The sequence below is a fragment of the Nipponia nippon genome, unplaced genomic scaffold (assembly GCF_047370975.1).
Source record: "Nipponia nippon isolate SJK-2023a ecotype South Korea unplaced genomic scaffold, ASM4737097v1 scaffold_38, whole genome shotgun sequence".
NCBI lineage: Eukaryota > Metazoa > Chordata > Aves > Pelecaniformes > Threskiornithidae > Nipponia > Nipponia nippon.
The window spans coordinates 2,264,678-2,289,431 of record NW_028262356.1 but is presented as its reverse complement, the minus strand read 5'-3'; the positions used below and the strand labels follow the sequence as shown (position 1 = coordinate 2,289,431).

Genomic DNA, 24,754 nt, shown 5'->3' with positions numbered 1-24,754 from the left:
CAATCTTAATGACCCGCCCGAGCGGGGGGGGGTGGTGGTGGTGGTGTCGGACTGTCTGTCTGTCTGTCCGTCCGCCTGCCCCGAGTGTTGTCCGGCTCTGGACCGGCAGCGGGGCGTGGCCGGTACCGGGAGGGGGCGTGGCCGGTACCGGGAGGGGGCGTGGTCGGTCGCCGGGGGCGGGGTCGGTGCCGGTGTCCGAGTGACCGGCGGTGGCGGTGGCGGCGGCGGCGGCGGGATGCGGTGGGGAGCGTGAGAGGTGAGCGCCGGGCGGGGACCCCCCCACCCCCCCTGACACCCCCCCTGACACCCCGACAGACCCTGACACCCCCCAACACCCTCCAACACCCCATCACAGCACCCCCAACACCCCCCAATACCCTGACACCCCCCAACACCCTCCAACACCCCATCACAGCACCCCCAACACCCCCCAATACCCTGACACCCTCCAAACACCCTCCAACACCCCAACACAACACCCCAATGCACCCCGACACCCCCCAACAGACCCCTGACACCCCAATACCCCAATGCACCCTCAATACTCCAACACCCTGATACCCCGACATAACACCCCAATACCCCTGATGACACCCCGACACCCCCAACACAATATCCCCTGACACCCCCCAACATTACACCCCCAACTCCTTGACACCTCTCAACACCCCTGACACCCTCTGACATCCCCCAACACCCTGGCACCCCCCAACATATCCCCAGCACCTCCCCACCACCCCCACCACCCTGACACCCCCCCCCCCACAACACCCCCAACATCCTCCAACAGCCCAACACCCTGACACCCCCAATGCACCCCCAGCACTTCCTGACACGACACCCTGACACCCCCCAACACCCAGCTCCCCAACACAACCCCCTGACATCCCGACAGCCCCCTGACACCCCAACACAACACCGCCCCGACACCCCCGACAACCTGTAACACTCCAACACCCCCCCACAATCCTGACACCCCCCAACAACCCAATCCCCCCAACACCCCCCTCAACACCCTGACACCCCCCAGCACCCCCTGACACCCCAACACCCCTCCCCTCCCATCACAGCCCGACACCCCGGGCTGGGACACCCAGCACAGCACCCCGATACCCCCCACGCCTGTGCACCCCGGGGGGGGTGGGCGAGACAGGGACAGGCAGACACGGGCAGGACAGGCAGACACGGGCAGGGACAGGCAGACACAGGCAGCCGCACAGCCGCACGCTCCGGCCCCATTAGTATTCTGCAAGCGGCGGCGGGTGCTGCAGGGTGGGGGGGGTGGCGGGGCCGGACTGGGGGAACTGGGGGGGGACTGGGGGGTGCTAGGATCTAGTTGGGGGTGCTGGGACCCAGTTGGGGGTACTGGGATGGGACTGGGGGGGCTGGGATCCAGTTGGGGGGTGCTGGGACCCAGGTGGGGGTACTGGGATGGGAATGGGGGGGCTGGGAGGACTGGGGGGACTGGGACCCAGTTGGGGGGACTGGGGGGGCTAGGAGGGGACTGGGGGTGCTGGGGGGACTGGGGGGAACTGGGACCCAGTTGGGGGGGCTGGGGTGGGACTGGAGGGTGCTGGGACCTGCCTGGGGGGGACGACTGGGAGGTGCTGGGATGAGACTGGGGGGACTGGGGGGTGCTGGGACATGGCTGGGGGGACTGGGGGGGACTGGGAGATGCTGGGATGGGACTGGGGGGTGCTGGGGTGGGACTGGGGGTACTGGGACCTGGCCAGAGGGGGACTGGGAGGTGCTGGGAGGAGACTGGGACCCAGTTAGGGGGTGCTGAGGTGGGACTGGGATGGGACTGAGCGGGGGGGTGACTGGGATCCAGTTGGGGGGTGCTGGGACCCAACTGGGAACTGTGAGCAAACTGGGGGGTGCTGGCGCCAAACTGGGGGTGCTGGGACAGGACCCAACTGGGTGAACTGGGACCCCAGTGGAGATTTGGGGGCTCGGGGGGGGGGGGGGCCCGGACCCTTTTTGGGGGGGGGTCCCAGGTGCTTTGGGGGGTCTTGGGTGCTTGGGGGGGGGGGGCGGGACCCTTTTGGGGGGGTCACCCCCCTCACCCCCCTCTCTTCCTCCCCCCAGGTGCAGCCGCCTCCGCCTCGGCCCCCCCAAACCCCTCCAGCCCCCCCAGCCCCCGCACCCCCAAACCCCGCACCCCCCAACCCCCCGCACCCCCCAATTCCCCTGCCCCCCCAGCCCTGCCTGTTTCTGCCTGTTCATTCCCCTCCCCCCCATTCCTCTGCTCCCCCCTCCCCCCAAATCCTTGTGCCCCCCCCCGCCTGTCCCCGTGTCCCCAAATCCCCCCCGTGTCCCCAAACCCCCGCCCCCCCCCCCCCCCCCGCCCAGATTGGGCAGAGCCCCCCGGCGCGGGGCCCGGGCCGGGTAGGACCTGGGGGGGGGGGGGGGGGCTTGGGGACACCGGGGGGGGACACAACCGGTGTCACGGGGGGGTTGGAGACAGTGGGGGGGGCTGGGGGGGGACACACCGGGGCCGGGGGGGGGCAGCTGCTGGGCTCTCGCGGGGACGGTGACACGGGTTTGTCCCCCGCTGTTTTGGGGACGGTGGCACAGGTTCGTGTGTGTGGCCCCATTACGGGGACGGTGACACACGGGTTTGTCCCCCGCTGTTTTGGGGACGGTGACATGGATTTGTGTCCCCCTCCCCATTTTGGGGACGGTGACATGGGCTTATCCCCCCCCATTATGGGTTTGTCACCCCACCGTTACAGGGACGGTGACACAGGTTTGTCCCCGCTGTTATGGGGACGGTGACACGGGTTTGTGTCCCCCTTCATTATGGGGACGGTGACACGGGTTTGTCCCCTATTGTTTTGGGGATGGTGACACAGGTTTGTCCCCCCCATTATGGGGACGGTGACACAGGTTTGTCCCTTGCCATTACGGCTTTGTCACCCCACCGTTACAGGGACGGTGACACGGGTTTGTCCCCGCTGTTATGGGGACGGTGACACGGGCTTGTCACCCACCGTTATGGGTTTGTCCCCCGCCATCGTGGGGACGGTGACATGGGGACTTTGTCCGCCACCGTGACAGGTTTGTCACCCCACTGTTATAGGGACGGTGACAGGGGTTTGTCCCCTGCCGTTATGGTGACGGTGACACAGCTTTGTCCTCGGTGGTATGGGGATGGTGACAGGGGGTTTGTCACCTGCTGTCACAGGTTTGTCCCCCCACCGTTACGGGGACAGTGACGGGGTTTGTGTGACGGGGACAGGGACGGGCTCAAGGTCACGGAGGGGTGCTGGGCAGAGGACCCCGGTGTCCGGGTCCCCCCCTGCCTCGGCGACTGTTGGGGTACGGGGGGAGGTGACAACGCTGGGGGTGACCCGTGTGTCCCCCTGCGGTGTGGGTGTCTGCCTGTCCGACTGTGCAGGCAGCTGCCTGTCTGCCTGTCCCTGCCGGACCCGATGGGGCGTCTGCGTCAGCCAGTGTCTGGCAGCCTGGCCCTGCCTGTACCCGTCCGCACTGCCTGTACCCGTCTGCTCTGCCTGTCCCCACACCCCCTTCTGCCTGTCCCTGACACCCCCCCGCCTGTCCCTCCCCTCTGCCTGTGCTCTCCACCACTGCCGTGGCCACGGCAACCTGCCTGCGCCTGTTGGCTCCTCCGCCTGTGCCCTGCCTGCCCCCTCCCTGCCTGACTCTGCCTGTTGCTCTGCCCGCCGCTGCCTGTTGCTTTGCCTGCCTGTGCCCCCCCCCCCCGCCTCCGCTGCCTGTGCTTGTCACCGTCGGTCACTTGTCCTCCGTGTCCGTCTGTCCCTGGGGGTGGGAGGTGACAGTGACCCCCCCCCCCCAGTGTCCACCTGTCCCTGGTGGTGTCCGTCTGTCTGTCTCGTGTCACCCCCACGGGGGGGGGGACGGACACGTGTGCTGGCGTGTGATGACGTGTGACAGCGTCCTGGTGTGTCAGAGCGTGTCCCCAAGTCCTGCCGTGTCCTGACAGCCGGACGCTGCCTCACTGCAGGGCAGGGGGAACTGGGAGGATACTGGGAGGCACTGGTTGCCCCAGGCCAGGCCCAATGCTGTCTCCTCAGCACAGTGGGGCAGTACTGGTGGGTACTGGGAGCACTGGGGGGGTACCAGTCACACCAGTTCCCCCTTGCCTGACCTACTCATGGTGCAGGGGGGTTACTGGGGGATACTGGGGTGCACTGGTCCCACCAGTCCCCCTCTGCCTGACCCTCTCCCAGTGCAGGGGGCTGCTGGGGGCACTGGGGGGCACTGGTCCCTCCAGTCCTGTCTGACCCCCTCCTGGTGCTGGGGTGTTACTGGGGGATGCTGGTGGGCACTGGGGGGCACCGCTCCCACCAGTTCCCCCCGCTCCTGACCCTCTCCTGGTGCTGGGGTGTTACTGAAGGTTACTGGGAGGCACTGGGCTGCACTGCTCCCACCATTCCCCCCCACCTGGTCCTCTCCTGGTGCTGGGGTGTTACTGGGGGTTACTGGGAGGCACTGGTGGGCACCTCTCCCACCATTCCGCCCCCGCCTGACCCTCTCCTGATGGGCGGGTGTGTTCTGGGGGGTTCTGGTCCCACCATCCTCCCTCCACCTAACCCTCTCCCACTGCAGGAAGGGTTACTGGTGAGCACTGGTGGGCACTGGTAGGCACCTCTCCCACCAGCCCCCCCCTTCCCCCTCCCCCAGGGCGCAGCGGCGGCGCGATGAGCCCCCGGATCCCCGCCCCCGCCAGCAGGATGCTCTTCGCCCTGGCCTTGGCCTGCGCCAGCCCCTTCCTGGAGCCGCGGCCGGAGGGGAACCGGCGGACGCTGAACGTGGCCGTGATCTTGAGCGGAGCCTCCTACGGCCCCGCCGGGCCCCGCCTGGCCCCCGCCGCCTTCCGCAACTTCTCCTTGGAAATCAACCCGGTGGGGGTGGTGTTGAACGACACCAACCCCCGTAGCTTGATCGTCCGCCTGTGCGACGTCCTCTCCTCCCTCCGCATCCACGGCGTCGTCTTCGAGGACGACACCCGCTCCGAGGCCGTGGCTCAGATCCTCGACTTCATCTCCGCCCAAACCTCCGTGCCCATCATCGGCATCAACGGCGGCTCCGCCATCGTCCTCACGCCCAAGGTGGGGGTGACGGAGGGCTGGGGGGCGTGGTCTGGGGGCACCCGACTGTCCCCAACCATCTCTGGACCCACCCGATTGTCCCCAACCCAACCGTCCCCAACCCTGTCTAGGGGCACCCCACTGTCCCCAGCCACGTCTGGACCCACCCAGCTGTCCCCAACCACGCCTAGAGCCACCCGACTGTCTCCAACCCAACCCCAACCACGCCTAGAGACACCCGACTGTCCCCAACCCAACCCCAACCATGTCTAGAGCCACCCAAGTGTCCCCAACTGTATCCAGACCCACCACGACTGTCCCCAACCCAACTGTCCCCAACCCCAACTGTATCCAGACCCACCACGACTGTCCCCAACCCAACTGTCCCCAACCCCAACTGTATCCAGACCCACCACGACTGTCCCCAACCCCAACTGTCCCCAACCCCAACTGTATCCAGACCCACCACGACTGTCCCCAACCTGACTGTCCCCAACCCCAACTGTATCCAGACCCACCACAACTGTCCCCAACCCCAACTGTCCGCAACCCCAACTGTATCCAGACCCACCACGACTGTCCCCAACCCCAACTGTATCCAGACCCACCACGACTGTCCCCAACCCAACTGTCCCCAACCCCAACTGTATCCAGACCCACCACGACTGTCCCCAACCCCAACTGTCCCCAACCCCAACTGTATCCAGACCCACCACGACTGTCCCCAACCTGACTGTCCCCAACCCCAACTGTATCCAGACCCACCACAACTGTCCCCAACCCCAACTGTCCCCAACCCCAACTGTATCCAGACCCACCACGACTGTCCCCAACCCCAACTGTCCCCAACCCCAACTGTATCCAGACCCACCACGACTGTCCCCAACCTGACTGTCCCCAACCCCAACTGTATCCAGACCCACCACAACTGTCCCCAACCCCAACTGTCCCCAACCCCAACTGTATCCAGACCCACCACGACTGTCCCCAACCCAAGTGTCCCCAACCCCAACTGTATCCAGACCCACCACGACTGTCCCCAACCCCAACTGTCCCCAACCCCAACTGTATCCAGACCCACCACGACTGTCCCCAACCCCAACTGTATCCAGACCCACCACGACTGTCCCCAACCCAACTGTCCCCAACCCCAACTGTATCCAGACCCACCACGACTGTCCCCAACCCCAACTGTCCCCAACCCCAACTGTATCCAGACCCACCACGACTGTCCCCAACCCGACTGTCCCCAACCCCAACTGTATCCAGACCCACCACGACTGTCCCCAACCCCAACTGTCCCTAACCCCAACTGTATCCAGACCCACCACGACTGTCCCCAACCTGACTGTCCCCAACCCCAACTGTATCCAGACCCACCACAACTGTCCCCAACCCAACCGTCCCCAACCCCAACCACATCTAGAGCCCCCCCCAGCCGTCCCCGTCCTGCTGTCACAGCCATCCCCCTGTTGTCACCCGCTCCCCCCCCCCCGCAGGAGAAGGGCTCCACCTTCCTCCAGCTGGGCTCCTCCACCGAGCAGCAGCTGCAGGTGATCTTTGAGGTGCTGGAGGAATACGATTGGACGGCCTTCGCCGTCGTCACCACCCTCTTCCCCGGCTACGAGGACTTCGTGGACTACGTGGAGGTTTTGACCGACAGCAGCTTCATCGGGTGGGAACACCGCGGCGTCCTCACCCTCAACTTGACCGACGACCCCGAGGGGACGCGGTTGCGCCGGCAGCTGCGTGAGGTCAGCGCCCAAATCCGCCTCCTCTACTGCTCGCGGGAAGAGGCCGAGGCCATTTTCCGAGCGGCGCGAGAAGCCGGTTTAGCCGGTCCCGGTTACATCTGGTTCGTGGTTGGCACCAACCTGGGGGGAAGCGACCAACTGCCGGAACATCTCCCCGCCGGTTTGTTCGCGGTGTTGTCGGCCGGTTGGCGGGATGACCTGCAACACCGGGTGCACAACGGCGTGGCCATCGTGGCCAAGGGCGCCGAGGCGCTGCTGCGCGACTACGGCTTCATCCCCGAATTCAACAACGACTGTCGGGCCCCCAACGTCACCCAGATCAATGACAACCTCCACCGGTGAGTGCGGCGGCACCGCTGGCGGTTGTCACCTGCAGCTCGGGGAGGTGACAGCTCCGTGATGGTGTTGCATCCCCCAGGTACTTCATGAACATCACCTGGGGGCAGAAGGATTTCTCCTTTAACGAGGACGGCTACCTCGTCAACCCCTCGCTGGTTGTTATCTCCCTCAACAAGGAGCGGAGCTGGGAGGTGGTGAGTGTCCCCAGTGCCTGCACCGTGTCCCTGCGGTGTCACCATCCCCCGGGACGCCTGTCTGCTCCTCCTGGTGTTTGTCATTCCGGTCACGGTGACGTCTGGCTGTTGGCCTGGTGGCGCCGGCTCCTCTCGGCTACGCGGTGTCCCCCGAGGGCTGCGGTACCATCTGGCGTTCACCCCCCGCCGTTGCGGTGTCATGCTGCCTCGTCACAACAACGCGTCCCTGAGGGGGTGGCGGTGACGCCTGGCCGGTGACGGTGACGCGGAAAGTCAGCCTCCTCCTGGGACCCTTCCTCAGCCAGTTCCCCACCGCCTCCCCCCCGAGGTGGCCCCGTGTCCGTCTGTCCGGGGGCCTGTCCGGTTGTAGGGCCGCCCGCTGGCCATGGCGGTGACATCAGATTGTCCCCAACGGTGACATCAGTCTGAGCGTGATGCAGGTGCCACCCACCACTGTTGTCCCTCGCAGGTGGGCAGCTGGGAACACCGGATCCTGCGGATGAAGTACCCGGTTTGGTCGCGTTACGGTAAATTCCTCCAACCGGTTGACGATGACCAACACCTGACGGTGGCCACGCTGGAGGAGCGTCCCTTCGTCATCGTGGAGAACATCGACCCCGCCACCGGCACCTGCATCCGCGACTCCGTCCCCTGCCGCAAGCAGCTCAACCGCACCGCCAGGTGGGTGTCCCCACCGCCGCGGGGGTGTCCCCACTGCCAGGTGGGTGTCCCCACCGCTGTGGGGGTGTCCCCACCACCACGGGGGTGTCCCCACCGCCGCCGCAGGGGTGTCCCCACTGCTGTGAGGGTGTCCCCACCGCCCCTACGGTGTCCCCAGCATCGCTAGGGTGTCCCTGCTGCTGTGAGGGTGTCCCCACCGCCGCTGCAGCGGTGTCCTCAGCACCCTGGGGGTGTCCCCACTGCCCCGGGGGTGTTCCTACCGCCATGAGGGCATCCCCACCCCCACCATGGGGGTGTCCCCACTGCTGTGAGGATGTCCCCACCACCCCTATGGTGTCCCCAGCATCGCTAGGGTGTCCCCACTGCTCTGAGGGTGTCCCCAGCACACTGGGGGTGTCCCCAGCACCACCGTGGGGGTGTCCCCACCGCCGCCACAGGGGTGTCCCCACCACCGTGAGGGTGTCCCCACCGCCGCCATGAGGGTGTCTCCACCACACTGGGGGTGTCCCCACTTCCACGAGGATGTCCCCAGCACCACCGTGGGTGTGACCCCACTGCCCTGAGGGTGTCCCCACCACTGCTGCAGGGGTGTCCCCACCGCTGTGAGGTTGTCCCCACTGCCCTGGGGGTGTCCCCACTGTCATGAGGGTGTCCCCACCACCGCTACAGGGGTGTCCCCACCACTGCCCTGAGGGTGTCCCCATTGCCGCCCTGGCGGCGTCCCCACCACTGCCGTGAGGGTGTCCCCACCGCCACTGCGGTGTCCCCACCGCCCTGAGGGTGTCCCCAGCGCCACCGCGGGGGTGTCCCCAAGTGCCACCGTCCCCGCAGCCCCTCGGCGGAGCCGGCGCTCTTCGAGAAGAAGTGCTGCAAGGGGTTCTGCATCGACATCCTCAAGCGCTTGGCCCGCACCGTCGGCTTCACCTACGACCTCTACCTGGTCACCAACGGCAAGCACGGCAAGAAGATCGACGGCGTCTGGAACGGCATGGTGGGAGAGGTGGGACCCCCCCGCGCACGGCCCCGGGGGGCCGGGAGAGCCCCCCATCGCCCTTGGGGGGGGCTGGGGGGCTGGGGAGAGCCCCCCATCACCCTTGGGGGGGCCTGGGGTCAGGGGGAGCCCCCCATCACCTTTGGGGGGTGTGGGGGTTCAGGGAGAGCCCCCCCTCCCCCCATGGGGGGGTCTGGGGGTGCAGGGAGAGCCCCCCTCTGCCCTTGGGGGGACCTAGGGGTTCAGGGGGAGCCCCCCCCATTGTGGGGGGGGGACCCAGGGGTTCGGGGAGGACCCCCCCCCCACTGCTAAAGGGGGGGCCTGGGGGGCCGAGGTGAGCCCCCCACTGCCCTTGGGGGGCCCAGGGGGTCGGGGGGAGCCCCCCACCACCCATGGGGGACCTGGGGGTTCAGGGGAGCCCCCCACTGCCAAAGGGGGTCCCAGGGGGTCGGGGGGAGCCCCCCACTGCCAAAGGGGGGGCCCAGGGGTTCAGGGGAGCCCCCCACTGCCAAAGGGGGTTCTGGGGGTTCAGGGGAGCCCCCCACTGCCTTTGGGGGGGCCCAGGGGGTTGGGGGGAGCCCCCCCATTGTGTGGGGGGAACTTGGGGGTCTGGGGAGAGCCCCCTCCTCCGCCCCAGGGGACCCAGGAATCAGGGAGGGGAAGGGGGCGGGCCCTGATGTAGCACACAAGCCCCGCCCCTTCACACCTCCTGGACATGCCCTTTGTATGGCTCCACCCCCTTGCTGGCCCCTCCCACCACTGGCCCCGCCCCCTCCCCACCCTACCACCGTTTTGCTGCTTCGCCCTGCCCCATCCCTGCCCTTTTATTGGCTCTTCCACCTCGATCCCACCCCCTGTTTGACCACGCCCATGTTGACCACACCCATGTTTACCACGCCCCCCCCAGGTCTTTTACCGCCGAGCCGACATGGCGATCGGCTCGTTAACCATTAACGAGGAACGCTCGGAGATCATCGACTTCTCCGTCCCCTTCGTGGAGACGGGGATCAGCGTCATGGTGTCCCGCAGCAACGGCACCGTCTCCCCCTCCGCCTTCCTGGGTACGGACGGACACGGGAGGGACAGGCGGACCCGGAGGGGTGACAGGGACACCCCACCAGCCTGCGGGTGACGGGGGTGTCCCCTCCTTGTTCCCCCGCAGAGCCCTACAGCCCGGCCGTCTGGGTGATGATGTTCGTCATGTGCCTGACGGTGGTGGCCGTCACCGTCTTCATCTTTGAGTACTTCAGCCCTGTGGGCTACAACCGCAGCCTGGCAGCCGGCCAACGTGAGTGTGTCACCTCCCCGCTCCGCCGTCAGCGGGGTGACAGCCCCGTGTCACCCAGGGAGGGGGGGACAGGTGGCGGGGACACGCTCGGGGTGACAAGCAGAGAGACGGGGGACATGGTATTGCCCCGGCACAGCGCTGGCTTCACCCCCGGGGTGTCCCCGAGGAGGGTGGGGGGTGTCGGGGGTGTCCCCCATCCCCGTGGTGACACTGTCCCTGTCCCTGTGGTGACACTGTCCCTGTCCCTGGGGTGATGCTGTCCCTCTTCCCTGGGTGACACCATCCCCATCCTCACTGCCCTCATTCCCGTGGTGACACCGTCCCTGGGGTGACACCGTCCCTGTCCCCACAGTGACAGTGTCTCTGCGGTGATGCTGTCCCTGTCCATGCCATCCCCTTCCCCAGGGTGACACTGTCCCTATCCCCACGGTGACGCTGTCCCTGTCCCCATGGTGACACCATCCCCGGGGTGACACTGTCCCCATCCTCACCATCCCCATTCCCATGGTGACACTGTCCCTGTCCCCATGGTGACACCATCCCTGGGAGGACACCATCCCTATCCCCACCATGCCCTTTCTCACAGTGACACCGTCCCCAGGGTGACGCTGTCCCTGTCCTCACCATCCCCATTCCCATGGTGACACTGTCCCCATCCCTGCGGTGACACCATCTCCATTCCCATGGTGACACCACCCCCGGGGTGACACCATCCCCATCCTCACCATCCCCATCCCCACCATCCCCATCCCCGCAGTGACACCGTCCCCGTCCCCACGGTGACACCGTTCCCATTCCTTCGGTGACACCATCTCCATTCTCACCATCCCCATCCCCGCGGTGACACCATCCCCATTCCCTCGGTGACACCATCCCCACGGTGACACCGTCCCCATCCCCACGACGACCCCATCCCTGGGGTGACGCCGTCCCCGTCCCCAGGCGCCGGTGGCTCCAAGTTCACCATCGGCAAGTCCATCTGGCTGTTGTGGGCCCTGGTCTTCAACAACTCGGTGCCGGTGGAGAACCCCAAGGGCACCACCAGCAAGATCATGGTCCTGGTCTGGGCCTTCTTCGCCGTCATCTTCCTCGCCAGCTACACTGCCAACCTGGCCGCCTTCATGATCCAGGAGGAGTACGTCGACACCGTCTCGGGGCTCAGCGACCGCAAGGTACCCGCGGGGTGACGCGCGAGGTGACAGGCGGCGCGGCACGCGGCTCTGGGGGTGCGGAGGGTGGGGGTGGGTGTCTGTGGGGAGGTGGTAGGGGTTTGGGGTGTCTGTGGGAGGGTGTGGGTGTCTGTGGGGAGGTTGTAGGGGTTTGGGGGTCACTGTGGGAGTTTGGGGGTGTCTGTGGGTGGGTGTGGGTGTCTGTGGGCAGGTGTGGGTGTTCGTGGGTGTCTGTGGGCAGGTGTGGGTGCCTGTGAGTGTCCATAGGTGGGTGTGGGTGTCTCTGGGTGCCTGTGGGTGCCCGTGGGTGCCCGTGGGCGGTTGTGGGTGTCCATGGGTGTCTATGGGTGTTCGTGGACGGATGTGGGTGCCTGTGTGTGCCTGTTGACAGGTGGGTGTGGGTGCCTGTGGGTGTCTCTGGGTGCCTGTGGGCGGTTGTGGGTGTCTATGGGTGTTCGTGGACGGATGTGGGTGCCTGTGTGTGCCTGTTGGCAGGTGTGTGTGGCTGTGGGTGCCGGTGGGCGGGTGTAGGTGCCAGTGTGTGGGTATAGGTGCCGGTGGGGCAGATGTGGATGCCGGTGGGCGGGTGTGGGTGCCGGTGGGCGGGTGTAGGTGCCGGTGGGCGGGTGTGGGTGCCGGTGGGCGGGTGTGGGTGCTGGCGGGTGCGGGCGGGCGGGGGCGGGTGTGCGCGGGGCCGACGCCCGGGGCAGTTCCAGCGCCCGCAGGAGCAGTACCCCCCGCTGAAGTTCGGGACGGTGCCCAACGGCAGCACGGAGAAGAACATCCGCAGCAACTACCCCGACATGCACAGCTACATGGTCAAGTACAACCAGCGCGGGGTGGAGGACGCCCTGCACCACCTCAAGACCGGGTCAGTAGGGGGGCGGGGCCTGCGGGGGGCGGGGCGTGGGGTGGGTGGGGCGTGGGGTGGGGCGGGGCTTGGGGAGGGGCCTGGGAGGGAGGGGAGGGGGCGAGGGGAGGACTGGGGGGGCTGGGTTTAGGGCAGGGCCTGGGGAGTGGGTGGGGTCTGGGGGTGGGAGGGGCCTGAGGGGTGGTAAGGGGTGGGGCTGTGGGCTGTGGGTGGGGCCTAGGCGGCGAGGGCGGGTCTTAGGGCTATGGGGAGGCTGTGGGCGGGGCTTAGGGGTACTGGTGAGGCTGTGGGTGGGGTTTGTGGGCTGTGGGTGGGGCTTAGGAGCATGGGTGAGGCTGTGGGTGGGGCTTGCATGATGTGGGCAGGGCTTAGGGGTACAGGTGAGGCTGTGGGTGGGGCTTGGTGACTGTGGGTGAGGCTTGTAGGCTGTGGGTGGGGCTTAGGAGTATGGGTGAGGCTGTGGGTGGGGCTTGTGGGGTGTGGGTGGGGCTTGGGGTACAGATGAAGCTGTGGGTGGGGCTTGGAGTGATAGGTAAGGCTGTGGGTGGGGCTTGTGGGGATGTGGGCTGGGCTTAGGGCTATGGGTGTGGCTGTGGGCGGGGCTTAGGGGTACAGGTGAGGCTGTGGGTGGGGCTTTGAGTGATAGGTAAGGCTGTGGGTGGGGCTTGTGGGGATGTGGGCGGGGCTTAGGGCTATGGGTGATGCTGTGGGCGGGGCTTAGGGGTACAGGTGAGGCTGTGGGTGGGGCTTGGAGTGATAGGTAAGGCTGTGGGTGGGGCTTGTGGGGATGTGGGTGGGGCTTAGGGCTATGGGTGAGGCTGTGGGCGGGGCTTGGGGTACAGGTGAGGCTGTGGGTGGGGCTTGTGGGGATGTGGGAGGGGCTTGTGGCTATGGGTGAGGCTGTGGGCGGGGCTTGGGGTACAGGTGAGGCTGTGGGGGTGGTTGGGAGGCTGTGGGCGGGGTCTGCCGCCCGGGGGCGTGGCCGGGGGGCGCAGCCAACCCCGCGGCGGGGCGCAGGAAGCTGGACGCCTTCATCTACGACGCGGCGGTGCTGAACTACATGGCGCGGAAGGAGGAGGGCTGCAAGCTGGTCACCATCGGCTCCGGCAAGGTCTTCGCCTCCACCGGCTACGGCATCGCCCTGCAGCGCGGCTCCCGCTGGAAGCGCCCCGTCGACCTGGCCCTGCTCCAGCTCCTGGGCGACGGTGAGGGGGGTCTGGGGGGGTCTGAGGGGGTCTTGGAGGAGCCTGGGGGGTCGGGGGGGGCGGGATCTGAGAGGGGTCTGGGGGGGTCCGGGGGGGTCTGAGCGGGGTCTGAGGGGGTCTGGGAGGGGCCTGGGGGGTCTGGAGGGGTCTGAGAGGGGTCTGGGGGGGTCTGGGGGGTCTGAGGGGGTCTTGGAGGAGCCTGGGGGTCGGGGGGGTGGGAATCTGAGAGGGGTCTGGGGGGGTCCGGGGGGTCTGAGCGGGGTCTGAGGGGGTCTGGGAGGGGCCTGGGGGGTCTGGAGGGGTCTGAGAGGGGTCTGGGGGGTCTGGGGGGTCTGAGGGGGTCTTGGAGGAGCCTGGGGGGTCGGGGGGGGTGGGAATCTGAGAGGGGTCTGGGGGGGTCCGGGGGGGGTCTGAGCGGGGTCTGAGGGGGTCTGGGAGGGGCCTGGGGGGTCTGGAGGGGTCTGAGAGGGGTCTGGGGGGTCTGGGGGGGTCTGAGGGGGTCTTGGAGGAGCCTGGGGGTCGGGGGGTGGGAATCTGAGAGGGGTCTGGGGGGGTCCGGGGGGTCTGAGCGGGGTCTGAGGGGGTCTGGGAGGGGCCTGGGGGGTCTGGAGGGGTCTGAGAGGGGTCTGGGGGGGTCTGGGGGGTCTGAGGGGGTCTTGGAGGAGCCTGGGGGTCGGGGGGTGGGAATCTGAGAGGGGTCTGGGGGGGTCCGGGGGGGTCTGAGCGGGGTCTGAGGGGGTCTGGGAGGGGCCTGGGGGGTCTGGAGGGGTCTGAGAGGGGTCTGGGGGGGTCTGGGGGGGTCTGAGGGGGTCTTGGAGGAGCCTGGGGGTCGGGGGGGGGGGATCTGAGAGGGGTCTGGGGGGGTCCGGGGGGTCTGAGCGGGGTCTGAGGGGGTCTGGGAGGGGCCTGGGGGGTCTGGAGGGGTCTGAGAGGGGTCTGGGGGGGTCTGGGGGGGTCTGAGGGGGTCTTGGAGGAGCCTGGGGGGTCGGGGGGGCGGGAATCTGAGAGGGGTCTGGGGGGGTCCGGGGGGGTCTGAGCGGGGTCTGAGGGGGTCTGGGAGGGGCCTGGGGGGTCTGGAGGGGTCTGAGAGGGGTCTGGGGGGTCTGGGGGGGTCTGAGGGGGTCTTGGAGGAGCCTGAGGGGTCGGGGGGTGGGAATCTGAGAGGGGTCTGGGGGGGTCCGGGGCGGTCTGAGCGGGGTCTGAGGGGGTCTGGGAGGGGCCTGGGGGGTCTGGAGGGGTCTGAGAGGGGTCTGGGGGGGTCTGGGGGGGTCTGAGGGGGTCTTGGAGGAGCCTGGGGGGTCGGGGGGGTGGGAATCTGAGAGGGGTCTGGGGGGTCCGGGGGGTCTGAGCGGGGTCTGAGGGGGTCTGGGAGGGGCCTGGGGGGTCTGGAGGGGTCTGAGAGGGGTCTGGGGGGGTCTGGGGGGTCTGAGGGGGTCTTGGAGGAGCCTGGGGGGTCGGGGGGGGATCTGAGAGGGGTCTGGGGGGGTCCCGGGGGGTCTGAGCGGGGTCTGAGGGGGTCTGGGAGGGGCCTGGGGGGTCTGGAGGGGTCTGAGAGGGGTCTGGGGGGTCTGGGGGGTCTGAGGGGGTCTTGGAGGAGCCTGGGGGTCGGGGGGGGGATCTGAGAGGGGACTGGGGGGTCTGGAGGGGTCTGAGAGGGGACTGGGGGCATCTGAGAGGGGTCTGGGGGGGTCCGGGGGGGTCTGAGGGGGTCTGGGGGGGTCTGGGGGGGTCTGAGGGGGTCTTGGAGGAGCCTGGGGGTCGCGGGGGGCGGGAATCTGAGAGGGGTCTGGGGGGGTCCGGGGGGGTCTGAGCGGGGTCTGGGAGGGGCCTGGGGGGTCTGGAGGGGTCTGAGAGGGGTCTGGGGGGGTCTGGGGGGTCTGAGGGGGTCTTGGAGGAGCCTGGGGGGTCGGGGGGGCGGGAATCTGAGAGGGGTCTGGGGGGGTCCGGGGGGGTCTGAGCGGGGTCTGAGGGGGTCTGGGAGGGGCCTGGGGGGTCTGGAGGGGTCTGAGAGGGGTCTGGGGGGGTCTGGGGGGGTCTGAGGGGGTCTGGGAGGGGCCTGGGGGTCGGGGGGGGATCTGAGAGGGGACTGGGGGGTCTGGAGGGGTCTGAGAGGGGACTGGGGGCATCTGAGAGGGGTCTGGGGGGTCCGGGGGGTCTGAGCGGGGTCTGGGGGGTCTGAGGGGGTCTGGGAGGGGTCTGGGGGGTCTGGAGGGGTCTGAGAGGGGACTGGGGGGTCTGGAGGGGTCTGAGGAGGTCTGGGAGGGGGCTGGGGGGTCTTGGAGGGGCCTGGGGGGGCCTGGGGGGTCTGAGAGGGGTCTGAGAGGGGCCTGAGGGGGTCTGGGGCGGTCTTGGAGGGGCCTAGGAGGTCTGGGGGGTCTGAGGGGGTCTGGGAGGGGGCTGGGGGGTCTGGGGAGGTCTTGGAGGAGCCTGGGGGGTCGAGGGGGGTCTGAGAGGGGTCTGGAGGGGTCTGGGGGCGTCTGAGAGAGGGGTATGAGGGGGACTGGGAGGGGTCTGAGAGGGGACTGGGAGGGGTCTGGGGGCGTCTGAGCGGGGTCTGGGGGGCCTTGGAGGTCTGGAGGGGTCTGGGGGGCCTGGGGGGTCTGGGTGGATTTGAGGGGTGTCAGGGGGGTCTGGCTGTGTCGGGGGGGGGTGTTCGGTTGTCTCAAGGAGTGTTTGGGGGTGTTTGGGGGTGGCTGAGGGTGTGCAGCACCACACAGCATCAGCCCCTCCCTGGGGTGTCCCCCACCCCCCCCAAAGTGACCCCCACACCCCACAGGGTGACCCCCCCAACCCCACAGGGTGACCCCGCAACCCCACAGCATGACTCCCAACCCTACAATGTCACCCCAAACCCCCTGAGATGACCCTCCAACCCCCTGAGGTGCCCCCCCAACCCCCTGAGGTGCCCCCCAACCCCCGAGATGACCTCCCAAACCCCCTGAGGTGCCCCCAAACCCCCTGAGGTGCCCCCCAACCCCCAAGATGCCCCCCAACCCCCTGAGGTGCCCCCCAACCCCCAAGATGCCCCCCAACCCCCTGAGGTGCCCCCCAACCCCCTGAGGTGCCCCCCAAACCCTCTGAGATCGCCCCCCAACCCCCTGAGGTGCCCCCCAACCCCCTGAGGTGCCCCCCAAACCCTCTGAGATCGCCCCCCAACCCCCTGAGGTGCCCCCCAACCCCCTGAGGTGCCCCCCAACCCCTCTGAGATCGCCCCCCAACCCCCTGAGGTGCCCCCCAAACCCTCTGAGATCGCCCTCCAACCCCCTGAGGTGCCCCCCAACCCCCAAGATGACCCCCCAACCCCCTGAGGTGCCCCCCAACCCCTGAGGTGCCCCCCAAACCCTCTGAGATCGCCCCCCAACCCCCTGAGATGCCCCCCAACCCCCTGAGGTGCCCCCCAACCCCTCTGAGATCGCCCCCCAACCCCCTGAGGTGCCCCCCAAACCCTCTGAGATCGCCCTCCAACCCCCTGAGGTGCCCCCCAACCCCCAAGATGACCCCCCAACCCCCTGAGGTGCCCCCCAACCCCCTGAGGTGCCCCCCAAACCCTCTGAGATCGCCCCCCAACCCCCTGAGGTGCCCCCCAACCCCCAAGATGCCCCCCAACCCCCTGAGGTGCCCCCCAAACCCTCTGAGATCGCCCTCCAACCCCCTGAGGTGCCCCCCAACCCCCAAGATGACCCCCCAACCCCCTGAGGTGCCCCCCAACCCCCTGAGGTCCGTCCGTCCCCCCCCGAGGTGACCCTCCCCGCGTCCCCCAGACGAGATCGAGATGCTGGAGCGCCTGTGGCTGTCGGGGATCTGCCACCAGGAGAAGCTGGAGGTGATGAGCAGCAAACTGGACATCGACAACATGGCGGGGGTCTTCTACATGCTGCTGGTGGCCATGGGGCTGAGCCTGCTGGTCTTCGCCTGGGAGCACCTGGTCCACTGGAAGCTGCGGCACTGCCTGGGGCCGCCCGGCCGCCTCCGCTGCCTCCTGGCCTTCAGCAGGGTACGGGGGGACAGCGGGGGACGCGGGGCGGGGGGGGGACACACGGCGGGGGGGGACGTGGGGGCACGGGGATGTGGGGAGGGGGACGCGGGGAGGGGGACGTGGGGACATGGGGACATGGGGACGCGGGGAGGGGGACGTGGGGCCACGGGGACGCGGGGAGGGGGACGTGGGGACATGGGGACGCGGGGAGGGGGACGTGGGGACATGGGGACATGAGGACGCGGGGAGGGGGACGTGGGGACATGGGGACGCGGGGAGGGGGACGCGGGGAGGGGGACGTGGGGACACGGGGACGCGGGGAGGGGGACGTGGGGACATGGGGACACGGGGAGGGGGACGTGGGGACATGGGGACATGAGGACGCGGGGAGGGGGACGTGGGGACATGGGGACACGGGGAGGGGGACGCGGGGAGGGGGACGTGGGGACACGGGGACGCGGGGAGGGGGACGCGGGGAGGGGGACGTGGGGGCACGGGGATGCGGGGAGGGGGACGCGAGGAGGGGGACGTGGGGCCACGGGGACGTGGGGAGGGGGACGTGGGGACATGGGGACATGGGGACGCGGGGAGGGGGACGTGGGGACACGGGGACGCGGGGAGGGGGACGCGGGGAGGGGGACGTGGGGACATGGGGACATGGGGACGCGGGGAGGGGGACGTGGGGACACGGGGACGCGGGGAGGGGGACGCGGGGAGGGGGACGTGGGGACATGGGGACATGGGGACGCGGGGAGGGGGACGTGGGGACACGGGGACGCGGGGAGGGGGACGCGGGGAGGGGGACGTGGGGACATGGGGACATGAGGACGGGGGGGGGGGGAGGGGGGGACAGGGGGACGGGGGGAGGGGGACGTGGGGAGGGGGACGCGGGGAGGGGGATGTGGGGACATGGGGACATGGGGACGCGGGGAGGGGGACGTGGGGACATGGGGACGTGGGGAGGGGGACGCGGGGAGGGGGACGTGGGGATATGGGGACATGGGGACGCGGGGAGGGGGACGTGGGGACACGGGGATGTGGGGAGGGGGACGTGGAGAGGGGGACGTGGGGGCACGGGGATGCGGGGATGGGGACGTGGGGAGGGGGACGTGGGGACATGGGGATGCGGGGAGGGGGACGTGGGGAGGGGGACGTGGGGACATGGGGACGCGGGGACGTGGGGACATGGGGACGTGGGGCCACGGGGACGTGGGGATGGGGACACAGGGACGTGGGGAAGGGGACGTGGGGAGAGGGACGTGGGGATGGGGACATGGGGACACAGGGACATGGGGACGTGGGGACGTGGGGACACAGGGACATGGGGACGTGGGCAGCAGGATGGGGATGGGGACACGGGGCCGGGTTGGGGACAGGGAGGGGTCGGCAGACTCCCCTCCCCCCCCCCCCCCCCGGTGCCACCCCGTCCCCTCTGTCCCCCCCCAGGGCATGTACAGCTGCTGCAGCGCCGAAGACCCCCCCACCCCCCACCCCCTCCGCCCCCCTGCCCCCCCCGACCCCCCCGCCCTCCCCACCCCCCCACCCCCCCGCGACCGCCGCCCCCTCCCCCCGAGCGCTCCCGCCCCCCCGCACCCCTCCCCCCCCGGGGCCCCCCCGCCGCCTTCCCCCGCTCCTCCGGCCCCATCGAACCCCAAGGGCTGGGCCGGGGGGGGCCCTGCCCCCGCCCCCCCCCCCGCACCCCCCCAAATTACTACCCCCCCCCCCGGGGGGGGGGGCCCGGCCCCCTCACCCCCCCCCGGCCCCCCCCCCCCCTGGGGGGGCTCCACGAGGGCCCGGGGGGGGCGCGGGAGGGGGGGCGGGGGCCCCGACGGGGACCCCCCCTTCGCCTACGCGCGCTTGGCCTACGAGGACGAGCGCAGCCCCCCCCTCGCCGCCCCCCCCCCGCGAACGGAGCCGCCGCCCCCCCGGGGAGGGGGGGACCCCGAAACTCAACCCCTCCTCCGCCACCACCCCCCCCTCCCCGCCCCCACCTCTGCCGGGGGCACCCCGCTTTCGTCGCCCCTCCCCCCGCCTCCCCTCTACCCCGAACTCTCCGATTCGGAGTCGGAAGGGTGCGACCCCCCCCGGGGCCCCCCCAACCCCCCGGGCCCCCCCCCCACCCTGCCCCCCCTGCTGGTGCGCCCCCCGCCCCCACCCCCCCCACCCCCCTACTTCTGCACCCTCCCGGGGGGAGCGGGGCCCCCCCCGGGGCGCTGCTGGTCGGCCGAAAAACTGGGGGGGCCCTGGGGGGAGGGGGGGCTACGGGGGGCTTGGGGGAGCCTGGAGATTTTGGGGACCCCCCGGCTTCCCCCCCGCCCCCCCGCTGCCGCAGTTGCTCGGCCGAGCGGCTGCGGGACTGGGAAGGGGGGACGCATTGGGGGCCCCCCCCGAGCTGCTCGCTTTGGGGGGGCCCTGGGGGGGGTTTTGGGGGGTCCCCCCCCCCCCCCGGCGTCCCGGCCCCCCCCGCGCCGCCCGGCGCCCCCCCCGGCCCCCCGCAGCCTGGAGGATCTGAGCGCTTGGGGAGGGGGGGGCGGCTGGGGGGGGCCCTGGGGGTGGGGGGGGCCCCCCCCGCCTCGGCCCCCCTCCCCCCACCACGGCTGTGGGGGGCGGGGCGGGGCGGAGGCGCTGGGGGCGCGGCGAGGCTCCGCCCACTTCTCCAGCCTGGAGTCGGAGGTATGACGGGGGGGGGAGGGGGCACGGGGACCCCCGCACCCCGCGGGGCGGTGGCAGCCGGGGGACACCCGCCCATGGGGTGACACCGGCGGGGGCGAGTGCTTGTGGCACCCGCGGTGACACCGGCGGGGACGAGGGTGAATGCTTGTGGCACTCGCGGTGACACCGGCGAGGATGAGGAGTTGTGGCACCCGCGGTGACATCGGGGAGGACGAGGACTTGTGGCACCCGCGGTGACACCGGCGGGGACGAGGACAGGTCCCCCTGGCCCATGGGGTGACACCGGTGAGGACGAGGACGAGTGCTTGTGGCATCCATGGGGTGACACCGGTGGGGGCGAGGACTTGTGGCACCCGTGGTGACATCGGGGAGGACGAGGACTTGTGGCACCCGCGGTGACACTGGTGAGGACGAGGACAGGTTCCTGTGGCCCACGGGGTGACACCGGCGGGGGCGAGTGCTTGTGGCACCCGCGGTGACACCGGCGGGGACGAGGACAGGTCCCCCTGGCCCATGGGGTGACACTGGTGGGGACAAGGGTGAATGCTTGTGGCACCTGCGGTGACACCGGCGAGGACGAAGACTTGTGGCGCTCACGGTGACACTGGCGAGGACGAGGACTTGTGACACCTGCGGTGACACCGGCGAGGACGAAGACTTGTGGCACTCACGGTGACACCGGCGAGGACGAGGACTTGTGACACCCGTGGTGACACCGGTGAGGACGAGTGCTTGTGGCACCCGCGGTGACATCAGGGAGGACAAGGACAGCTTCTTCTGGCACTCACGGTGACAACAGCAAGGACAAGGACAGGTCCCCACAACACCCGCGGTGCCACCGGCGCGGATGAGGACAGGCACTTGTGCCACCCGCGGTGCCATTGGTGAGGACGACAGGTATTGTGGCACCCGGGTGACACCAGGGACAACAAGGACAGGTCTCTGTGGCACCCAGGGTGACACCGGCGAGGACGAGGACACGTCCCCACAGTCACGGTGACACCGGCAAGGAAAAGAACAGCTACTGGTGACACCTGAGGTGACACCAGTGACAACAAGGACAGGCCACCACAGCTTCTTGTGGCAGCCGGGTGACACTGGCGAGGACGAGGCCAGGTCCCCACCGAGGACACGGTTTGTCCCCTCATCCCCAAAGTGCCACCACGGACACGGGCCAGGTCACCCCGTCCCTGGGGGGGTGACACCGCAGCCGCCACCGCAGCCCCAGGGGACAGCGCCGGGTGTCCCCGTCCCCGAGGGTGACACCGCGGCCACCAGCACAGCCCCAGGGGACAACGCTGCGGTTCCTGGTCCCCACCAGTGACACCGTGTCCCTGTGGGTGACACCGCCGCCTGTCCCCGCGGGTGACACCACGTCCCCATGGGTGACATCACCGCCTGTCCCCGCGGGTGACACCATGTCCCTGTGGGTGACACCACATCCCCGTGGGTGACACCACCACCTGTCCCCACGGGTGACACCACGTCCCCGTGGGTGACACCACCACCTGTCCCTGCAGGTGACACCACATCCCCGTGGGTGACACCACCGCCTGTCCCCGCGGGTGACACCACGTCCCCATGGGTGACACCACCGCCTGTCCCGGCGGGTGACACCACATCCCTGCGGGCGACACCACATCTCCATGGGTGACACCATGTCCCCGCGGGTGACACCACCGCCACGGAGGACACACCCGGTCCCCGAGGGTGACACTGTGACCCCCCCCAACAACCCCCGGAGGACAACGCTGCGTCACCTCCCCCCCAGGTGACACCGAGGTGACACCGAGGTGACACCAAGGACATGGGGGGGGGGGTGACGCAGTGCCGGGTGTTGGGGACACCGCTGTCCCCTGCCCAGTGCCGCGGGGGATGGGCTGGCACCCATCGTCCCCGTGTCCCCGGGGTGGCCGGCCCCTCCCCCGCCGCCCTGCGCCCTGACGAGTTTTTAATTAAACCCGGACAATTTTTGCGGGGGGGGAGGGGGGGGAGGGGGGAGGGGGAGAGACAAAACTGTGAGTGACCACGGCCACCGAGGCCACCGCGGCCACTGTGACACCGCAGCCACCGCGCCACCGCGACTGTGATCCCGCGTCCCCTGTGCCCCCCCCAGCCCTGGCCCCCGTGTCCCTGTCACCCCCTTGTCACCCGTGTCCCTGTCACCCTCCCGTGTCCCCACCACCCCGTCACCCCCCATGTCCCTGACTCCCTGTCACCCTCCTGTCACCCGTGTCCCTGTCACCCCCGCTGTGTCCCCACCACCCCTATGTCCCCCTGTCACCCCCACGTGTCCCTATGTCCCCGTCACCCCATGTCACTGTCACCCCGTGTGTCCCTGTCACCCCTGAATCCCCCATCCCCTGCCATGTGTCCCCATGTCCCCCCCACCCCTACAGTTCCCTGTCACCCCCTGAATCCCCTTGTCACCACCACGTCCCCATCACCCCCCCGTGTCCTCCTGTCACCCGCTATGTCCCTGTCACCCCTCCATGTCCCTGTGTCCTGTCACCCGCCATGTCCCTGTCACCCTGCCATGTCTCCCTGTCACCCCATGTCCCCGTCACCCTCATGTCCCTGTGTCCTCCTGTCACCCCCATGTCCCTGTCACCCCCATGTCCCACCACCATTCTGTCACCCAGTGTCCTTGTCAACCCCCCCCATCCCCCCATCACCTCCCCATGTCCCCTGTCACCCCCTGTCCCTGTCACCCCCATGTCCCTGTGTCCTCCTGTCACTTGCCATGTCCCTGTCACCCCCCCATGTCCCTGTGTCCTCTTGTCACCCCCATGTCCCACCACCACCCTGTCACCTTGTGTCCTTGTCACCCCCGCCACATCCTCCCATCACCCCCCATGTCCCCCTGTCACCCCCGTGTCCCTGTCACCCCCTGCATCCCCTTGTCCCCTGTCCCCCTCTGTCCCTGTCACCCCCCCGTGTCCCCAACACCCCCCCGTGTCCCTGTCACCCCCCCCCCCGTGTCCCCGTGTCCCCGTCCCAGCTCTGGCGTCTCCAGAATAAAGAGCTTTTCTATTCCTGCTCCCAACGGCCGCCTGGGCCAGGAGGGGCACTGGGAGGGACTGGGGCTTACTGGGAGGGACTGGGGGGCACTGGGAGGGACTGGGGGGCACTGGGAGGGACTGGGGCTTACTGGGAGGGACTGGGAGGCTCCTGGGAGTTACTGGCGGTTATTGGGGTTACTAGAGGTTACTGGGGCTTACTGGTTGTTACTGGGAGGTTCCTGGGGGTTACTGGAGGTTACTGGGGTTACTGGAGGTTACTGGGGTTACTAGAGGTTATTGGGGTTACTAGAGGTTACTGGTGCTTACTGGGAGGCTCCTGGGGCTTACTGGTTGTTACTGGGGGTTACTGGTGGGGTTGTTGGGTCGCTGTGTACTGGGGCCCCTCCCCCCCCCCCCCCGCCATTTTGAGGCCAGTTTTCACGGTTTTTGGTCACTTTTATTGTCGCAGCTCATCCAGTTCCTCCATCAAAGTCCCCGCGTGAAAAAATAGCTCTGAGCCCCTCCCCCCCGCCCCACCCCCACCCGTGGGCCCCCGCCCCTCCCCCACCCCCCCCAGGGGGGACCCCCCAGTTTTGGCACAGCCCCTCCCCCCCCTTCCTGAGTCAGAGCCCCCCCAAAAATGGGGGGGCGCGCCCCTCCCCCCCCCCCAACCAACCCCAGAGATAAAGGGGGGGAGGGGAAGGGAATTGCACCAATCCCGGGAGGGGGAGGGGGCGGGATCATGAATTATTCATGAGGTGTTAATAAATAGTAATTGGGGAGGGAGGGGAGCTCGTTACAGCGCAGCCCGGGGGGGGAGGGGCTGGAGACACCCCCCCCCCCCAAAAAAAGCACGAGGCGACGGGGCCCCCCCCAAACATGCAGCGAATTGGGGGGGGGGGGAGGGGGAGCGGGCAGGGAGCAATTAGTCCTCATTAGCATCTCATTTGCATAGGAGTCGTTGCATAAGGCTCCCCGCCGCACCGGTTTGGGGGGGGGGAATGGGGGAGGGGCCCAGCCCGTGGGCTGCAGCGCCGGGGGGGGCCCCCAATAATTGGGGGGTTGATTAATTGGGTTAATTAAGGGGGGGGTGGGGTGGTTTTTTTGCATATAACGATAAATACCGGCGGGACGGACATGCAGACATGCTGGCTCGGAAATGGGGCGGCCCCACCCCCACCCCCAAACTGCCACCCCCCCCCCGGGGGGGGACGGGCGGCTGTGGGGGGGTCCCGGCCCCCCCCAGTGGGGGCAGGGCCCATGGCAAGGGGGTCAGGCCTGGGCCCGTTACCGTGGAAACGCAGCCTGGCCTCGCAGTGGGGGCTCCGGCCTAGTCCCATCGCTATGGAAATGCTGCCTGGCCTAGTCCCATCGCTATGGCAACGCAGCCTGGCCTCGCAGTGGGGGCCAGGCCTAGTCCTGTTGCTATGGAAACACAGCCTGGCCTAGTCCTGTTGCTATGGCAACGCAGCCTGGCCTCGCAGTGGGGGCCAGGCCTAGTCCTGTTGCTATGGCAACACAGCCTGGCCTAGTCCT

General features: G+C 69.1%; 1 protein-coding gene across 1 annotated transcript; it reads left to right on the top strand.

Annotated features, from left to right (window-relative positions):
* The first annotated feature begins 4,670 nt into the window (after positions 1 to 4,670).
* LOC104012501 (glutamate receptor ionotropic, NMDA 2D) lies at positions 4,671 to 23,729 on the top strand. The gene is made up of 13 exons (XM_087772949.1): positions 4,671 to 5,096; positions 6,575 to 7,167; positions 7,248 to 7,362; positions 7,832 to 8,043; positions 8,875 to 9,043; positions 9,942 to 10,095; positions 10,197 to 10,322; positions 11,265 to 11,494; positions 12,202 to 12,362; positions 13,380 to 13,567; positions 17,329 to 17,561; positions 18,990 to 19,067; positions 23,688 to 23,729. Exons 1-13 carry the CDS (start codon positions 4,686 to 4,688, stop codon positions 23,727 to 23,729), a joined length of 2,712 nt encoding a protein of 903 aa, XP_087629075.1. The 5' UTR covers positions 4,671 to 4,685.
* Positions 23,730 to 24,754: the final 1,025 nt, after the last annotated feature.